The sequence below is a fragment of the Stigmatopora nigra genome, chromosome 4 (assembly GCF_051989575.1).
Source record: "Stigmatopora nigra isolate UIUO_SnigA chromosome 4, RoL_Snig_1.1, whole genome shotgun sequence".
Lineage (NCBI taxonomy): Eukaryota > Metazoa > Chordata > Actinopteri > Syngnathiformes > Syngnathidae > Stigmatopora > Stigmatopora nigra.
In genome coordinates this window covers 15065832-15086129 of record NC_135511.1, presented here as the reverse complement: position 1 = coordinate 15086129, position 20298 = coordinate 15065832, and the positions used below count along the sequence as shown (strand labels likewise).

The window sequence follows — 20298 nt, the reverse complement described above, 5'->3', positions numbered from 1 at the left end:
GGAAGATCCCTTTTTTTTATTGTATAATTGGGTTATGCAAGGAAGCTTTGCTGTTCTCTAACTGCCATGCCATATCATGTCATTTCATTTTGTTAGAACGGGATTATGTATTGGATCCAATCTGACATTTTTGGAAATTATGTGTCTAAAAACAAGGTGAAAAAAAGCTTAATTTTGTTCAACTATGAAGCCCCAGTTTAACGTGGAATTTTCATGCAAATTATCGTAAATTATTACCGTATTACCATTCCTTAAAACATTATTTGTTGGAATTTACTTGCTTGAATGAAAAATAGCTTTCAAACCGGACCTTTTATAACCTAGTTAATGGATAGAAACAATATAATTGCCATTCTTAGAGAGTTAATGAATGCAATTAACCTTGACCTTGTAACTCTGTAGTACTCCGACACCCCAGTCTGTGAATGTATGCCCTGTGTCAATTATTGGGGTATCCTACACGTCAAATGGAATAAACTAGAGTTTCCCAATTAGCCTGGATGGGATTTGTAGTCTTGGTAATAAATGGTCTTGAGATACGTACATATTGTAGTACAACAGGAATTATGGAATTGTACCTTTCTATTGCATGCTTTTCTTTCGTAATCGCTTCTCTATGCTTTTATTACAATAAATGCACTAAAATGTCGTGGGTATGGTGAAGTGTAGGAATTAATAATGCAGGATGAGTATGTATAATAATGTTGGATACTTCATCGTGAGGATGATGTAAATCCTCAACCATTAGCGCAAGAACAATTGTAATGAATGTGGATATGTATTGTATGGTAATCTTTTCTTTGGACAAACAGTAATTGCTAGTAGTATTACAGTTTTATTACTTTGCTCGCAACCTTTTTTAAATGAGTAATAGGAGCTATTATGTAATGAGATAAGGTATATCCTCTTAAGGTTGAGTTAGCTCAAGTCATTTTATGGTAAAAGACAAATTATATTAATAGCATTAACATTGCAGAGGGCTGTTTTCTATGTGTACTCAAATCTTTAAAGATGTTCCAGTTTAGAAGAGCCAAAGCAGATGAGAGACATTTTAATTGGGAACTTTAAATTATTACTGGCACTCTTCCCAGTTTATTATATTTTTATTAATTTTTTTTACATTATTTCTCTGTTTTAGTTGGTTTTTAAACCTCTGCCATTCAACTGCTTTGACACAAATACTACTGGGAATCAAAGTGTCTTAATAGGCTAAAGCAAGGGACCATTTTAGATATAATATTTAGATTTTTTTTAATAAATGGATTAAAATAACTGGATTTAAACCCCTGAATATTCATTTTTTCATAGATTTAAAACAATGTTTATTTTAGCTTTTTTGGAATATATTTTTAGATTTTACAAACTGATTTTTAAACTAAAAACACAAAAAAATGATTAAAAAATGACAATTATTGATTTAAAAGGGGGAAAATCAGGAAATTTAATATACATCTACACTCTTCATTTTAATTTCATCTTAAAACGGAAAGTTGGCACTCATGATTTACTTTCCCGGGCCTCACAAAATGATACGACGGGCCAGATTTGGCCCCCGGGCCACCACTTTGACACCTGTGGCCTAAAAATTTTAATGTACCACATTAAAAAAACTGATATTATTCTACTATATGTCTAGTCGTGGCAGTCCATCACCATGAACACTTGAATTATTATTAATTATTGTTGAAACAATACACTTTATATTAGACTCCTTATTACAGTATATCCTCCTATTTGTAATCGCCACACTTCTCCGAATATTAAAACAAACTGTAAGTCGATAATGGTGCAATTATACAAGAGGAAAACAGACAACAATTAACAGCTTGACACATCCAGACCTTTTAGATGAAGCTACTGGACTAATAAGTACTGACAGTACATTCAGAAGTTGAATTCAAGGGAATTAGTGAACGAAAACTATTGTGTTAGACACCAACTGTTACAAATGGTGTTTGAATTCCAATAAATAAACAGCAGTTTGAAGCAGGCTGTAACTCAAGCGTGAAAGGAATGATTAGTTAGGGGAAATGTCTCGGTCACAGTAGAAGTGTAGCGTGAGTGTACATACTTTCTTTCTGCAGTGTGAGTAAAAAAAGCAAGCGTTCAATTCATATCATAAGCTCATTATATCAGGGCCATAAAGTGATTATGGCTCTAGTAAGGCATTGTTCTGCTGTTGACAGGATTAAATATGACTTTAGAAGGAGACTGATTATGTTTGCTCTTAGCTCAAGTGTTTGCTTTCTTTGTTAAAGTAAATACGGAGCTATGAAATTGCAGTTAGCTTTTTTTTTTTTTTTATATCCTCTCATCGTTTGTTTGCTTTACTAAAAGAGACCAAATGTGCATAATTGTCAATGTATTGACAAATGTTTTACTTTGACTCTAAATGTATTTATTTTAAATTTTGTTTATTCATTTTAAATGTATTTTAAGGTCTAGTTACAAACGCTGTTTGGTTTAAGTCTATAAAATAGTCAGACTAATCCACAGGTGTCAAAGTGGCAGCTCGGGGGCCAAATCTGGCCCGCTGCATCATTTTTTTGTGGCCCGGGAAAGTAAATCTTAAGTGCCGACTTTATGTTTTAGGATGAAGAGTATAAATGTTTATTAAATTTCCTGATTTTCCCCCTTTTAAATTAATTATTGTAATTTTTAATCCATTTTTTCTGTTTTTAGTTCAAAAATCATTTTGTAAAATCTAAAAATATATGCAAATAAAGCCAAAATAAACATAGTTTTAGATCTATAAAAAACGAATATTCAGGAATTTTAATCCAGTTCTTTTAATTCATTTATTAAAAAAAATATCTAAATATTTTATCTAAAATGGCTAAAATCGAGTTGACGTTAACGTGGCCCGCGAACCAACCCGAGTCTGACACCCTTGCACTCTAATCTTAAACATGCTCTTTGGACTAACATAGTTTTGGTGAATTTGATCGCAGAATAGCATTTATTGATTTTTTTTTCTATTAATCCTCTCACTAGCTGCTTGCTGTAAATCTTCTTTTTCCAGCAATTGGGGTTGTCGGTGTTCTGTATGTGATTCCATCTTAACATCATATGGCCTTGGACCTAAGCATGCATTTCCTGATTAAAGTACTTTTCCCACTTAGACCTCTTGAACTGGAGACTTTTGTTTTCTTTAACATTGTCGAAGAATATCAGTACAGCCTCATTTGATTGGTAGCAGGTGGAGTTTGCTGTCATTTTGCAGCAAAAAACAACAACAACAAAAACACCTGAAATGTGCCAATAGATTTACATTTGATTTTTTTTTACTCAGGAAAATAGACTTGCGTATTTTCATGACTATAAGGCGCACTTAAAAGTCTTAAATTTTCTCCAAAAAAGACAGTGCGCCTTATAATACAGTACGCCTTATAATACAGTGCGCCTTATAATACAGTGTGCCTTATATATGGAAAAATGTCATTCATTAAGGGTTCGCTTTATAATGTGGTGCGCCTTATAGTCGTGAAAATACGGTACATTTATCAAACATTCTTTTAGCTAATCATGTGTAATTTCTTTAAAAGTTCATCCAAATATTTTACATGAATGACAATGATATTCAGTAAAAAAAAAGTCTCTGTCTGAATATAAGCATTTGTATTTGCCTATTTTGGTTTAAAATCATGTCCTTCCACATGCTATTGTTATTGTATCAAGATGACCAATGTGTTCCCTATCTTTCTACAGAAAAAATCAGGGCTACTGAAAACCCAGGAAAAGGAACGATGGAAGGACGACAACAGCGTTGTCAAACGGACAAAGACGGAGAATGAGGAGGTGGAAGAGGAAGAGGAGAATGTTCAGCCTTTTGTCGATCCACTGGAGAAAGGATTCTTTCATCATGCCCAGCGAGAGCAGGAGAGGATGAACGAGAGGCTTCTTAAAAAAACATATTCCAAGAAGAACAAAATGGTTAGTGTCATCTTCATCTTCTTCTTCTTCAGCTTTTTAAGTGGCCAATTGCATTTGCTTGGCAGTTCGTCATTAGTTAGGAGAGTGAATGTATTTTTCATTAGAAATGTGAGCGTGTCCCCACATTGCCCTCAAGAATGAATTAATGCTACTAATACATGTCTTCATCAAAAACCTTATTGCAAAGTCCATTTGGGGGTAGTAGTTTTTAATGGGTCACTGATTGTCCGAATAATAGCCTGTTGGCTCATTTTTAAGACAGTAACGCAAATCTTTTTAGCATATTTTTATATTTAAGTCATCAGCAATCAGTATTATTCTCCACTTTACCGTATTTCAGGCTGAAAGCTGATGTTTCTATGTTTCTAATTGAGTTTCGCATCACTTGATATAGTTAAAAGATTGAAATATGTACAGTGTCTTCTGGACTATAAGTCGCACTTTATTTTAATAGTTTGGCTGGGCTATTGTTGTTTTTTGTGGCTATAGTTATCCAAAAACACTGTTAATATTAACTTAACAGGTGAAAAGATTGAAATATATACCGTGTCTTCTGGACTATAAGTCACATTTTAGTTTTTTAATAATTTGGCTGGGCTCTTGTTGTTTTTTGTGGCTATAGTTATCCAAAAACACTGTTAATATTAACTTAACGGGTGAAAAGATTGAAATATATACCGTGTCTTCTGGACTATAAGTCGCACTTTTGTTTTTTATAGTTTGGCTGGGCTCTTGTTGTGTTTTTGAGGCTATAGTTATCCAAAAACACTGTTAATATTAACTTATCAGGTGAAAAGATTGAAATATGTACCGTGTCTTCCGGACTATAAGTCACATTTTTTTTATAGTTTGGCTGGGCTCTTGTTGTTTTTGAGGCTATTTGTTAATATTAACTTAACAGGTGAAAATATTGAAATATTTACTGTGTCTACCGGACTATAAGTCGCACCTTTGTTTTTTAATAGTTTGTCTGGGCTCTTGTGTTTTTGAAGCTATAGATACCAAAACCACTCTTAAAATTAACTCAACAGGTGCCTATTGCATCTATTGTTCCCTTTTTTACTATTACTTTAACATATATTCTTTGTTGTTGGTTTCTGTTCAATTGTAATTCTTATAAACCATACATTCATTTATTAAATGACAAATAACCCCCTAAACATCATTCCTAATAAGAAAAAAATCTGACTAGATATCATGTTCTTTTTTCTAAGCTGTAAAAAAGATGCTTGCAGGATACTCGGCATCATGCGGTTGACCTTCAACACGCTTCAAATGGGAGCTATGAATAACACATAACGCTGACTCGCAGAAGCACACGCACACACACACACTCGCTTTTGTGCACACAACACTGTTCTCCATTAGTTCTATGTTATACATACACTACCCCCACTCTACAATGTCATCGAGCCACATTGCACACATCTGGCTATATCATGACTCATTTTCACTTGAGTGTTGATGACCTCCATGTCATGTTTGTAGCACTCGCCGATTGCGGTCAAGTAATCGTGTATACATTTAAATTAGTAATGTGCTTTTAATGGAACAACAACCAAGTCTTGTTGTTTTTTTATTCTTAGGATTTTGTTTTTTTTCTCACGGAGTATGCGTTTTTGATTACTCAATAGAATATTTTCTTTTTTTATTTATATTTATAAGAACAGTAAATCTATTCAGTGGTAAGGTCTCACTATAAAAGATTTTTACACAGGAATATATGACTCAGGTTAAGAGAGTATTTCATAAATAAACTGTCAAGACTTACACACATTTATAACAATTGACACTGGATTTGAATTTTTGCTCATTATCTTCTAAGTTTTTTTTAATTGTGCCTTAAGCATGAGCTGTAAAGCCACTGTAGTAAATATGAACCTTATAGAGTCAGGTCAGTAATTATATATTATATTATAGCTATGGGGACTATTGGATTGGATTGGACAACTTTACTTATCCCGTATTTGTGAAGTTGTCACAGTAGCAAGAGGTTTGAGAATGCAGATATAGGAAAGACATTCTAGACATAAAGAGATAGGTTATATATATATATATATATATATATATATATATATATATATATATATATATATATATATATATATATATATATATATATATATATATATATATATATATATATATATATATATATATATATATATATATATATATATATATATATATATATATATATATATATATATATATATATATATATATATATATATATATATATATATATATATATGTGTGAGCATGTCAATCATTTTTGTTTATATTTCAAATTTTTAGAGTGGGGAAAAAAAGAACAAGAAATATTATTATAATGATAGACCTACCATATGTATACATGTGTATCTATGTGTATGTATGTATATATATATGTATATATATATATATATATATATATATATATATATATATATATATATATATACATATACATATATATATATATATACATATACATATATATACATATACATACATACACATGTATACATACGGTAGGTCTATCATTATAATAATTTTTCTTATTTTTTTCCCACTCTAAAAATGTGATATCTAAACAAAAATGATTGACATGCTCACAAGGACCAATCATGAGAAAATGTACAAAAAGATACCTTAATTAAATAAATAGCAAATGGCAAAGTACAGTTGAATCTACACACACACGCCTGTTCTTTACCAGGTGAATATGGACGGCACAGTAGTATAGCCTAAGCTGTGATTAATGACAAAGCATGCACAGCTCTTTGTCCAGACGCTCATACATATCTACAGGGTCACCGAGAACTCTCCATAATCATTGAGATGTAGCAGAGCTATCTCAAGAGCCAAAGCTCAAGGGATGAATAGGCTCAGGAACATTAAATTAGCCGTGGTCTATGGTTTTGTTCGGAAGAGAGAGAGAGCACACTAGGCTGGGATTAGACTGAGAGACAAAAATCCTCCAGGACATCTGATAAACAGACAACCAACATTGTTTTTATTGCCGTGTTCAACCCTGCACGAGCATTGCATGCATCAGCGTAGTTATGAGATTTTTCCCTCAGGGGGAGATGTTAGCCATAATATGTGTCAAGACATTATTTCTCTGTTCCTAGCTGGCAGGCACCATGTGATTACTCTCTTTATTTACCTAATTTATTACAAGTGAATCCTCCCAGGCTATATTATACCCCATTTCTGTATCTACTGCTAAATCTGTAACTATAGCAACAGATGTTAAACCCGGAAGATTATTATCAGCTGGGAAAGACACTTTATTTAAATTAAGCTTCTGGATGGTTATGGTGCCGAAACACGGGATTGAAGTTTTTTTTTGCATTGTTAATTTATTGGCATTGTTTTTAAGAGGTGGTTATTACAGTTCAAGATGTAGTTCAAATGAGGTCAGGTTTTATCCTAAGAAGCTTTTTATTCATAGCCTAAGTCCATAATAAATACGATTTAGTGGATTGTATTTTTTTTTTTTGTAACTTGAGATTTTAGTCAGTGCACAACAACAATTAGAGAGAAAATGCCTTTTTGTAAATAGAACATATTTCTGTACCCTTCTGTTTCCTTTCTTGAGCAGTTTTACTTGCCATATGTTGTATGGGATGGAAAAAAATAGGTCATGATGTTAGACAAAAATGTGTGTATAAATTGTTATGATATGAGTTTAATTGGAGTTTTTTGGTGGCGGCTAGAAAGTGAAACTTCAGCAAAATGTGCCTCTAAAGCCCAGTAGCTTACTGGAAATAGAAAAAAATGTTTTTTTACAAGAGTTCCCTTAAATTTGGAAGCATATCAACTTGTTTTGGATTAGTATGACTGTTAATGTTAATTTATACAGTAAATTCTGACCTGATCGCTTATTAAAGTCGAGGGGAAACATTCTTATTCTGCAAAACAACTCTATTAAAATCCCACCCACTACTGCAGTAGGCTTAAAATCAAAACAGGTTTAGTTAGCTGGCTGTCAGAGCAATATGCACGTAAAATTGTTTATTTTTTTCCTCATGCTGCAAATATATTTCAGGAAAAACATTCACTCAGGGCTACATTCATTTTGTTGTGTTCTAAAGTGTATGTTATGTAAAATTTTTGCAAACATTGCAGCCTATTGTGGTGTCAACAGGGACTTATAAGTGCGGATAAAAATAAAACAGAGAATCTTTTACTTCATGCAGCCATTTATAGCTACTAAATTGTTTATTTTGCATTGGGAATTATTCAGAAATTAGACATTTGGTGGTTTTACCATATACTTTAACTATGAGAAGTAATATGGTTTGATTCTTGTGTATTTTGACTGTTTAAAGCAGATATTTGGAGGCTAATCTGATACTTTGTACTTGACGATTTCACCTCAACCATCTGGGATTCTCTCCTTGAATTGGAATTGCTTCAATTAGTTTTAATTGATTCGCACTTCAGGGTTCCTTGATTTGATTTGTTGTGCATGCATGCATGTGTGCACTGTGTATACATCCTACATTTGAACATTGTTTCGTTTTTGTTGGTAATTAACACATTTTTAAGTCCAAACAATGTATTCCACAAATGCCTTTTTCCCTGCAATGTGAAATTATTGACAATTCTTCAATGTAACCAAGCATGGTAGTGGCATCTTTGTCACTTCAGCCCATTTGACCCCCACGTTAATAGGATCTGTTGTAGCCCCCCTGCCCTTGTTTTCATAGACCCGTGCTTGAAAGGCATGGCGACCAGTGAAACTCGACATTAACTCAGATGGACTAAATGGGATTAGGCTTGTCACAGTGACAGATGAGATCCTTTTGTAGCTATTATTCTTCCACTTTTCCACTCGGAATAGGCTATGGTACGACACTGACACCTGCTGCAAATAAAAAGCACAGCAGACATTTACAGAGTGTTGCTATATTCTGTTACCTTTAGTTTGTCGCCATTTTATCTCAACTCATCCATTGGGGGTCACTGTTCCCATTCGGAAAGGATGGTAGGATGAAAACCGTGAAGCATAACCCCCCCACCTCCACACTTCTGGCATTTTGCCTGTCTTCACTAAAGCCTGCTTGGATTTTCAATATTGAGCCCAGGGGTGGGTCTTTTGCCCGTTCCATCGACATGTTTCCTGCAGTGCCTTGTAATCGAGGCGTAATGTGGCCCTGGCCAACATATTTCCGCAAAAATATCAACCTCGGAGATAATGAAATCCCATTGGTCGACCTAGCTCGTGTTTGCGTTCTACATGCCTTCACCATCCTATTTACTGTCAATATCAAGCAATACTGCCACATGAGAGCAAATATCTCCATGTATTCTGTCATAGTGAACATTAAATAGAGCTTAATGTATTTTCACGACTATAAGGTGCACTTAAAAGTCTTAAATTTTCTCCAAAATAGACAGTGCGCCTTATAATCCAGTGCGCCTTATATATGGAAAAATAATAAAATGTGCCATTCATTGAGAATGGGCCTTATAATGTGGTGCGCCTTATATATGGAAAATACAGTATTTAGCTTCTACAGCCAAGTTTGAAAGAGAATATGGCTGGAAAACAACAAAATCTGTACTGACACTGATAAATGCAAAACATATATTAAATAAACAATAGTACTTCGACCAATAGTGGCCTCCACGCAGAATAAAAAAAGGCCTTAAAAATAAAAAACATACTGTATTTTCACGACTAAAAGGCACACTTAAATCTTAGATTTTTCTCCAAAATAGCCAGTGCGCCTTATAATCCAGTGCGCCTTATATATGGAAACAATTAAAATGTGCCATTCATTGAGGGTGCGCCTTATAATCCAGTGCGCCTTATATATGGGAAAAATGACATTCATTGAGGGTGCGCCTTATAATGCAGTGCACCTTATAGTCATGAAAATACGGTATTTAAAAAAATAGGGGTACACTCACCTAGTACATGCTAGGATGGAAATCAGTGCTTTTAGTTTTTAATAATTCGGGTTATGTTTTTGCTACTTTGCACCCGTTTTTAAATAATTCACACAGTGGCAATGGCAGCAAAGGAGCTATAATTGTGTTTTCGTGTAGTATAGATCCTGCCATTAGGCCCTTGGGTCTGTAGGCAGTTATACGATGACAGCTGACAAGGGGGTGTGGCTCCTTTGAGAGAGAAGTGGTGTGTATCTGTGGTGGGGGGGTTGGACCACACGCACAAAAGCCACAATTACTTCCTGGAAGGTCCCTAGAGCTCAGTTGGAGTGTGTATGTAAAATTATGTGGGAGAGGCCATTTGTAAAACAAAGAGAGAGGAGATCTACGTGCAAAAGGTTTGTGGGGGGGTTATTGCTTTTGCACAATAGCGTATGTATAGCCCGAGGCTCGGGTCGGAGTGTGGGGTTGGCTTGACGTGTCAGGCGTGGTTTGGACGTACCCCTTGGCAATACTTACAGAGTACGACCAGATGGAGGTATGGTTCTTGTGGTTGACCCTTTTTGAGGGAAACGGGTTAGGGTTGGTCCTCTAGAGTCCTGAAGGGAGATGATGCCCCAAGGGGGGCTAGACTATTAACACATCTGAGTCTGGAGGACTGTGTTCTCCAGATGAAGCCACATGGTTAATGTGTTGTTGTTGTTGTTTTTGTCGTGGTTGGCACTACGCTGTGTGCATGTGTTATTTAGAAGGGATGTTATGCACTGAGTTAGAGTGCGGAGCCAGCGTATCGGGGGAATGACTAAGATTAATTCATGCGTGCAAATTGGTAAGATAATTCCTCTCCAAGGTTTTGCGCTTTAACCTGAATGGCTGAGGCAGAAGAGTCTTGACAAATGATGTTAGAGCTTTGATACCTCGGATACAGTCATGTATCAAATGTTTATCAATTATTGTATTCTTTTTTTTGTTTTGTTTATGTCGCATTAGACATCTAATACACAATTAAGATGAGAAATTAGTCACACTGGAGTATAGGTCCAATTTTTGGAAGGCTAGTTGCATTTTTTAACAGAAAAAATGTAAAATTTTGAAATGGGCTTAGTAAGTATATGTAAACATAAATGTTTTTCATATAACTATAGTCCTAAAACTAACAATATAGCAGGCTTTTCTTGGTCAGAAAGGTAAAAAATGTGGCACAAGGGTGCGGATTATAGTCCGGAAAATACACAATTCACCATTTGTTTCAGATAATGTTCTAATCATCTGTTAAAATAACTGTCAGATAAAAAAAAATCCACTCTCATGATCTGATATATGCTCCCATTAGCCCAACCTCCCTAACTAAAGGGCTTTTCAACCTGATCCACTTAGTAAGGAGCTTCCCACCCATTGGTTGGTGGTCAATAGCGGTTGGTCTGCTGATTCCAAAAGATCCCCGTGAAAATGTTAATGTCGTGAGCCAAAAAGGATGAGGCATGTCACACAAGTCTTTCTTTTACATTTGTCTACAACAGTCATACACATGCACATTGCTCATATTTCTCTTCCACTCACTCTCAGATGCAGTGAGCCTTGCAGAGGATCGTACACTTTGTTGCATTGTTCATCTATGTGGCTGCGCCCTTTAGACCTGACAGCAGGGTATTAAATATTAGTGACGTTTTACAGTGGGGTTTGTAACACGGTTATTCCAGTCAGTGGGCTTGTCTTCCCTAGTGTCTGCACCCATGTGGGGCTTTGCTTTTCACAGCAGTTGAGCTTCAGGGAATCGGCTTACTATCGTCTAATAAACACACAAACATTTATGTTTACAATGTTGAAATAGAAGCATGAATGGGCACATTAAAAAAAGATAAATGAAATGACCTGCTTCCATTTTCCATTCCAGGTGCTTTATTTGTATTAAATACCACAGGCAATCGTTACAATGGCACTTAAAACCCAGTTTTGTTACACATTTTGCAGCCTCAGCATGCAAAATACTGCTTGTATACATTCGTAGACAAAAATAATGTCATTTATTAATTCATTTTATAATTTACAAAACAAAGGCATATGTATACATATGTCAAACCAAGCAATATTCAATTACTGCCTAACAGTGTTTAAAAAAAACCTGACTGGGATATCTCCACATATTTGCTCTCTATTGTTTCTTCTATGATATGGGTGGGGAACCTATGGCTCGGGAGCCACATATGGCTCTTTTGATTAGGGCTCTGAAGTAAAATATGGAAACCAGTGGTGAGAAAGCCGAGCCCCAAACGCACCAATGGCATTGATTTTTTATCATTAGAGTCTTCTGCATCCATTCTTTCATTGATACTTATTAAACTCATCGATATTCATTGATTAGCAACAGCATAACAACGTTGGCAAAATAATTCAGGGTTTTTGTATTTTAAAAGTGGTAAAATGACAAAAAAAATGTACATTTTCATGTATTTTGACTTTTAAATTGTGTGTTTAGCTCTCAAGGAATAACATTTGAAAATAGGAATTGTTTATGGCTCTCTCTCTTTCAAAAAGGTTCCCGACCCTTATTCTATCACATGGTTTCAATTTTAATTTCTGTAATCTAGTTTTAAAACACAGACAAAATGATTTAAATACAGAAAAAGTTCACCCAAAGCCAGATGTAATTGTCACAATCACTTATTCCCATAGACTTGACGACCTTGCGGACATTTTTTTTCCCTCTTGTTTTTCCACACACGTAAATGTTATTTTTTTTTCATCTTTTATTTTCTCCAAGGGTCTCTCCCCAGTGCCACAGCCACGCCTGACAAAATTGATCAAGCATAATTGGAGGGAGTCAGAGCTCAGACAAGTGGCAGTAAATAAATCTGCTTTGTGTTAATTGCAGATTTTACTATGTCGGTGTGAAGCAGTCTAAGGAGTAGCAAAACACTTAGCCACCGGCTGACAATAGACGATTAATTGGACGCCTCCAATGAGCATAATTAGACTGATTATTCGGGGAGATAAAGGAAAGGTTTTATGTGTGCAGGAGCTAAGCCCCCCCTGCAACACATACAGAATAAACAGGTCCTCTGTGGCATTATCCTTTGTATCGACTTTAAAATATCTTTATGACTCGTTAGCTGTAGGAAAGATATCCGATTTGTGGTTAGTGATTCTTTTAGACAAGATCTTTTTAGTCCAACAGTTATAGCTAACATACTCACAATGGCAGTCCAACAGTTATTTCTAACATACCGTATTTTCACGACTATAAGGCGCACCGCATTGTAAAGCGCACCCTCAATGAATGACATATTTTGCATATATAAGGCGCACTGTATTATAAGGCGCAATGTCTATTTTGGACAAAATTTAAGACTTAAGTACGCCTTATAGTCGTGAAAATACGGTAATTGCTATTGACTTTCAGGTATGAAGCACTCACAAAACAAAGTCACCTCTAGAGCCAGCCATTGTTGATGTTTTGGATTTTTTTTGTATAAAATCTTGCAGTGGGGGAGGAGCTATATGATGGAAGATGTTGTAAAGTAACATGGCATCTGCATATTTAACAGTATTGTTTCAGTTCAGGATTTGTGTTTTTTTTTAATATCCGACAGTGGTGGTTTTTCGTTTTTGGTTTTCTGTTTTCTCCATATATAAGGCGCTCTGGATTATAAGGCCCACTGTCTATTTTGGAGAAAATTTTAAGACTTTTAAGTGCGCCTTGTAGTCGTGAAAATACGGTACACACAATGGATGGTCATAGTGAATGGCAGGAGATGTTTTCGCCTTACCAAGAAGCTTCCTTAAATCTGATGAATGCAACATTTCTTATGACTATCGAGTTTGTGTGAAGACTGAGATCAGTCATGTTCCAAATCCAATCCCAATGTTTGGCAGCGCCACAAAACCTTTTGAGTTTTGCTGAAACCATTACCAACCGCAGTCTCTTGGATGTGATGTACTTATTCAACATTCTGCAAGCTCCCCGTCGCTGGATAAGACAGCGGTTTGGCAGAAATATTTGGGATAGTATCTCACCAGAAAAGGGGCTTTTAAGACTACTTCAAAAGAAAAAGGAATGGCGGGAGAAACAATGAAATGATTCATAAACACATGGAGGTTAACCCGAAGTGACTGCATAGCAACTGCAGTATATTTGAGATATTTGAAGAGGATGTGATCAAACGTCAAATTAAAGAATCACATGAATTTGCAACTACTTTCAAATTGAATGCCTTACACTCTTACTCAGACTAGAAAAAGTTCTTTGAAAAGGGGGCCATGAAAGAACATTTTTTTGCAATCAAGGACTGTCATTCATTCATTCAGAGCTTTCATTTATTGGTATGTGCTCAAAGGCATACAATAAAGTATTCTGATGGGAATGTATTATGATTAACAAGGAGGGGCCACTTCAATAAACGTGGGCCAAAATTTCTGTGGTGCTGAAATAATATTTTTTGTAAGGAATAGAGAAAATTCTAAGCTACCTGCCCGTTGTGAAAAAGTAATTGCCACATAAAACTAATAGCCTTGTACAGAAGTCAGTCATTTGCTATTCATGGCAAATTTCTATTGAGACCATGTTTTTGCCCACTACTTCTTAGATTACTGTTTTAATTCTGAAATTCATGGACATTTATTTAACATAAATGCCTTTCTATCATAAATTCTTCTTCCAGGCATTCAAAAGTTGCACACTTTTGTTGAAATCACAAATCGGTGGTGAAATATTTTTGCAATTTTCCCCTATTTCTTTGGAATAGTTCAGTTTCAGGCCCTGAAGCAGCAAAGCAGCCCCAGACCATCATCTTACCCCTAAATTCTTTTAATTGTTGGTATGGTATTTTTCTGAAAATCTCACATTATAGCAGAAGTAACAGCCCACACTTTCCCTAAAAGTCCATTTTAGTATTCCATAAACAAAGTTTTCCATATTAAATTCATTTTTCTTCAATGAATGCCTTGTAAACTTAAAAAATTCACAAGCGGATAAACATATCCCGAGAAATACCCATAATTTGACCGTTCTGGTCAAGTGTACAAAACATTTGAAAGAAATGTTGACATCTTCGATGTACTTTTAGCTGGATTGGTGTTACCATGGGAACATGTCATGTCTCTCTGCCTATCTCAAAGTGGGAAAACAATGTCGGGTTTCTGACCTGTACGAAGAGACTTAAAAAGTCAGCAACCTTTACTGGCTGATAAGCGGACAGCCTGGGGGAGGTTGGCTGACTTGAGCAGTGCTGCTTTAGTGCCGAGGGTGCCGGGGGTTGAAGACCTTGACTTCTGCACCTGTGGTGTGATGGAGGGATTTGGCCTTGGAGCTAAAAAGAGACAGAGCCCTTTGCTCTGAGCCAAAAGTACCTTAGGGAGACGTTTTGATGCATGATGGATGGAATGAAATACAATAAAGTGGGATCAACCTAAGCAGCAGTTATTGGTGAAGAGATGGTAGTTGCTCTAGCCTTCTGGCAATATTCAACCAAAGTCTGCCTTCTGTCTTCTGCATTTTACTATATAGAATTCCCTGCGGTGCCTTAGGAGAAAACTGCCTGTTTTAAGATGTTCTGAAATATAAGCTCTTTGACATTTCTGCTTTAACTCAGAAGGGCATAAAATGGGGGAGTACATTTCCGTTGAGGAGAGCGACCACTGACCTTGGAAAAATGTCTTGAATAAGAAAGTACAAATCTTGACTTTTGTATGTGTGGGTGTGTGTTTTTATTCGATTTTTATATTGTCTTTTGATCATCATCTTTCGTAATTATACGCTACAATTAATTTGAGCTCTCTATACATACTTTTTTAAGTGTTTGTACAATTGGGTGAAGAATTTGGACTACTTCACATATTAAGAAAATACTTTTAGCATACTTTGTTTCAGTGATCTCTGTGATTTTATGCAAAGTTCACTTGAGCCTTGCTTTTTTTGCAGATTGGTCAAATTTCCCAAAGTACATGTGATTACATTTTAATCCCATAATAGTTCATCATTTTGCCTTAATTTATTGGCGCCATTGTCCAATGTTTGTATTTGGTACTGCCAATCTGATCCACTGGCAAAAAGTGCAAGAGTAACTAACCCACTTAGCACCTGAAGTAACCATTAGAAAGGCTTTTGTATCTGTAAAAACCTTCTGGTAAAATCTGGATTCAATCTGGCGGGTATCTAGTGTCCTTTTCAAATCTAGGAATTGTCATATCCACCAGGATTTTCCAGTTCAAACACCAATACAGCCCCATAATCAAAGTTGACCAGTTCATAATTAGCCTCAAAATCAGATTTTTACCTTAGCTACCCACCGGGGGTGTATGACTGCTAAGGTCTCGCCAAAAAGTCACGGCCAGAGATTAACTCTGCTATTTATGGGCCAAGATCGTCTAACTGCAGCTTCAGAGATGGGAAATATTGCTCACTTAGCAGGATTACTGGGTGCCGTAATGCCCCAAAGGCCTGCTTTATGGCGAGCCATAAATGTTCCCTGGGAGAGGCAGCGAGAGTCGGATTGATTAGTGCGACGGAGAAAAGTCGATCCGTTACCCACGCCCCACCGGGGAGCGATTTGATGGATGCTTCTGGGATGTAGAGAGAGGCACTGAAAGCAAGGGGAAGGCACTTTGCTCAGCACCATGCCACTTTTGGACACCCCCACAGTGATATAAGATGGAGCGCCATCATTGCATGCAGGGCCGCAGGAGCTTGTCGGCCAATCGTGGAAGCACAATCCAGATATGCAGCAACCCTTCACTATTCCACCGCCAGACAAATGGAGAGATGACCTTGCTAGATGTTTCCATTTATAAAAAAAATCCCCCTTGCTGACTAGTATCCCTGGGTATGAGTCATTTTTAAAGCCAGAACCTAACGGCATACTCATCCACTTCAGGGCGACGTTATGTCGCAGTAGAGGTTCAGATAGACGACTCGGCCTAAAGCAGGCCTTTTTATTTTGGTTGGAAGATGTTAATATTCCCTCGGGGTTTGTTTATCTAGTTAAAATTATGTCGTTTTCGGAAGGACTGAGTTTTAAATGCTGCTTGTTTGTTGTTATTTGGTTTTCGGACGGATTTTTGACAGATGTGATGGATTTTTCTGTCATGGCCTTCAGATTTTTGGATGAAAAGTTATATCGCACTGTACTTTTGTAAAGGCCTTATACTTGGTGAAATTTCTATTGATTTAATAGACCAAAAGTGTCAGATTTGGGTTGGTTTGTGGGTCGCTTTAACGTCAACTTGATTTAACGTGGGCCGGACTATATTTAGATTTTTTTTAATATAAATGGATTAAAAACCCTGAATATTCAGTTTTTTTTATAGATCTAAAAGAATGTTTATTTTCGCTTTTTAAAATATATTTTTAGATTTTTTTAAATGATTTTTGAACTAAAAACACAGAAAAAATTGATTAAAAAATGACAATTATTGATTTGAAAGGTGGAAAATCAGGAAATTTAATATACATCTATACTCTTCATTTTAATTTGATCCTAAAACAGAAAGTCAGCACTCATTATTTATTTCCCGGGCCACACAAAATGATGCGGCGGACCAGATTTGGCTCCCGGGCCACCACTTTGACACGTGAAATAGACTAAGCCCAACTAAGAAGACTAAATAGGTGGTTAAAATATATAGACACTACTATCATAGTTTTAACACTCATATTTAAGGATTTTTGTGTGAAAACGACCCAAAAAGAAGGCCATAATTACGTTAGGTTTTTCTGTTTCTGTTTATTTGCTCATTTAGCAAAAAGGAAGAAACAAAGAAGTAGATTTACGGTGTAACATCGTCAATAAATTAACTGTAGTGTTAAACATCAAGCAGCTCAGTTAACACAGCTTCCGTAAGACCCGATTGCCAGAAGCAATAAATTCTACAAAAATAACAGCAGGAAAGCTAAGTGGCAGGACATAATATACCAGCTCTTTCCGGGATGTAGTGATTTCTTTTAACATGACTCATGTTAGACCTCTCACCTTACCCCGGCTGGCTTCATGATGTTGTTCAGATCCTACCACTGTGGCCCCCTTTTTAATGTTTTACAGCTGTGTTGGGCTCACATATTTGAGTAGCCTTCTTCTATGTGAAGAATTTAGTTGAAACTACATCAAAGTAGACTATTTATACACTTTTTGCATGATTTCCAAATGTCCAAAACATTTAAAACATGCGTACAAACTGCATAAAAAGCACCATATTTTTATTATTTTTATTTTGAAATTAAATGCGTCTTCATCATGGCCTTTTGTTATTGTTTTATTCATTTTTTTTGTTTTAATTTAATGCGATAAATTTTCTATTTTATGGATGTCTATGGAATTTCCCTTTTTTGGGGGGGATTACCATCAATGTCAGCTGGTGTTTATTTATTTTAAGTCAAGCCAAATGTGTCTTTTTACATTTGCATTTACTCTTCTACTCCTTTGATTGTTTCTTCATAATCCGCCAAACATATTTTTTTTTGTTTATTGCTGCTACTAATTCCATATGTTATGATCCTCTTTTTGTCTAAAACCAAAAATCTAACATTGGTTTGATTTTGTGTTAAATTCTATTTTGCTTAACACTTTAAATTATTAGCCTGTCGCGCAAGCTAAAGCTGATTATAATGCTTATCTGATACATGCCGATAAATATGGTCGTAATGCAAATAGGCCTGGAGTGAAGATAATATGGAGCCCATCCACCATCAAAAAGCCGAGCTGGGATAAAAAGATTGTATATGATCAGCACATCTAATACGACAACCCATTATAGAGAGCTTATTGCTTTTTTTTCGTGCTTATGTGACTAAAGCAAGACATTATAAATGTGGGAGAAACTACCTTACTATCATATTTTCCGCACTATAAGAGTCAACAAAAAAAAACTAAAGTCATTTTCCATTGATTCCTTCATGATGCTTTGTTAGAATATTGGTTTATTTGACATATAACTTGGGTAATTATCCCACTAGGTCAGGTGTGGGCATACTTTTCGGCCCGGGGGCCATATTGACTTAAAAAATTGGGCGGGGTCAGCACAAGATGTGATACACATAAAAAAGTGCATCCGTTAACAGTGTATATGAAACATAAACAGCAAAAAAGGACTAACTTATTAGCATACTAATCACTCATCATTAAAGTAAAAAGTATAAAGTACAAAGTCAAATAAAAAGGAATGTATTAAGAAATATTCAAATGTAATTTCAAAAAAAGATGGAGGGGCTGTAAAACATGAAAAACAAATAAGAGTGGACACAGCTACTGCTACTGGCTTCCGCGTGATGGCGCCATCTTGGAAAAAAAAACATTTTGCACAACGTCGGCGGGCCGGATCGAAAGGCCTAGCGGGCCGAATGTGGCCCGCGGGCCGTAGTTTGCTCATGGACTAGGTTGAGAATTTGCTGTATCTTTATATTCAGGCAATTATTAAGCCACCGTGAGGGTTTTGGGATGACAGATCCAGTCTCGGATTGATTGTTGACATGGCGCAAACCAAGTAAATGTCAAGCAAAATCAGACTTCTTCGTCTGCTGCTTCCTAGTTCGCTCCACTGGTTCATTTCTCTATCGCTTTGTTATTGATTTAGGACTAAATGTGGTTTCTGGAGATAGAGCCTCACATGGCAGGTGTGGCCAGCTGTGATTTGAATAAAAGACAATCCCCGTTCAAATACAGAGAGGAAAGCCTCCGGAGAAGATCAATCATAATCCTGAATCCAAGATACACATACCGAAACATATTGCTGTACAAAGATGTCTGCTGTGATTTGACAATTGGGGTTTTATAATGTCAGCATTTTAAAAAGGCATTTCCACGTTATTTTTCTATGGCTTTTTATACTGCTATGCCATCTACGGACTGCAGTTTTATATGATTTTTAGGGTTTATTTTTGTTTGTGTATTTATGTTTTTTAGTTTGTTTTTCAGTTTTATTCACAGCCCCATATTGTGTCCATACCGTATTTTCACGACTATAAGGCGCACTTAAAAGTCTTAAATTTTCTCCAAAATAGACAGTGCGCCTTATAATCCAGTGGTTCTTATATATGGAAAAAAACAGACGAAAAACCACCACTGTCGGATAATAAAAAACACAAACGCCTGAACTGAAACAATACTTTGAAATATGCAGATGCCATCTTTGTTGACAACATCTTCCATCATATAGCTCCTCCCCCACTGCCAGATTTTATACAAAAAAATCCAAAACATCAACAATGGCTGGCTCTAGAGGTGACTGCGTAGTGAGTGCTTCATACCTGGAAGTCAATAGCAATTACCGTATTTTCACGACTACAAGGCGCACTTAAAAGTCTTAAATTTTCTCCAAAATAGACAGTGCGCCTTATAATACAGTGCACCTTATAATACAGTGCGCCTTATATATGGAAAAAATGTCATTCATTGAGGGTGCGCCTTATAATGCGGTGCGCCTTATAGTCGTGAAAATACGGTACTATAATCTGTAACACGTGTCCTTTAAATGTGCTATACAAATGATGGA

The 20298-nt window shown here is 36.0% G+C and overlaps 1 protein-coding gene across 4 annotated transcripts in view; it reads left to right on the top strand.

Moving 5' to 3' along the window:
- LOC144195333 (autism susceptibility gene 2 protein homolog) overlaps window positions 1–20298 on the top strand; it is a 200093-nt gene that overhangs the window by 36670 nt on the left and 143125 nt on the right. For all 4 annotated transcript variants that reach the window (XM_077714895.1, XM_077714896.1, XM_077714893.1 and 1 more), the window contains exon 2: window positions 3709–3933. In XM_077714895.1, the coding sequence (XP_077571021.1) occupies window positions 3709–3933 (225 nt within the window). The remainder of the gene's footprint in view (window positions 1–3708; window positions 3934–20298) is intronic.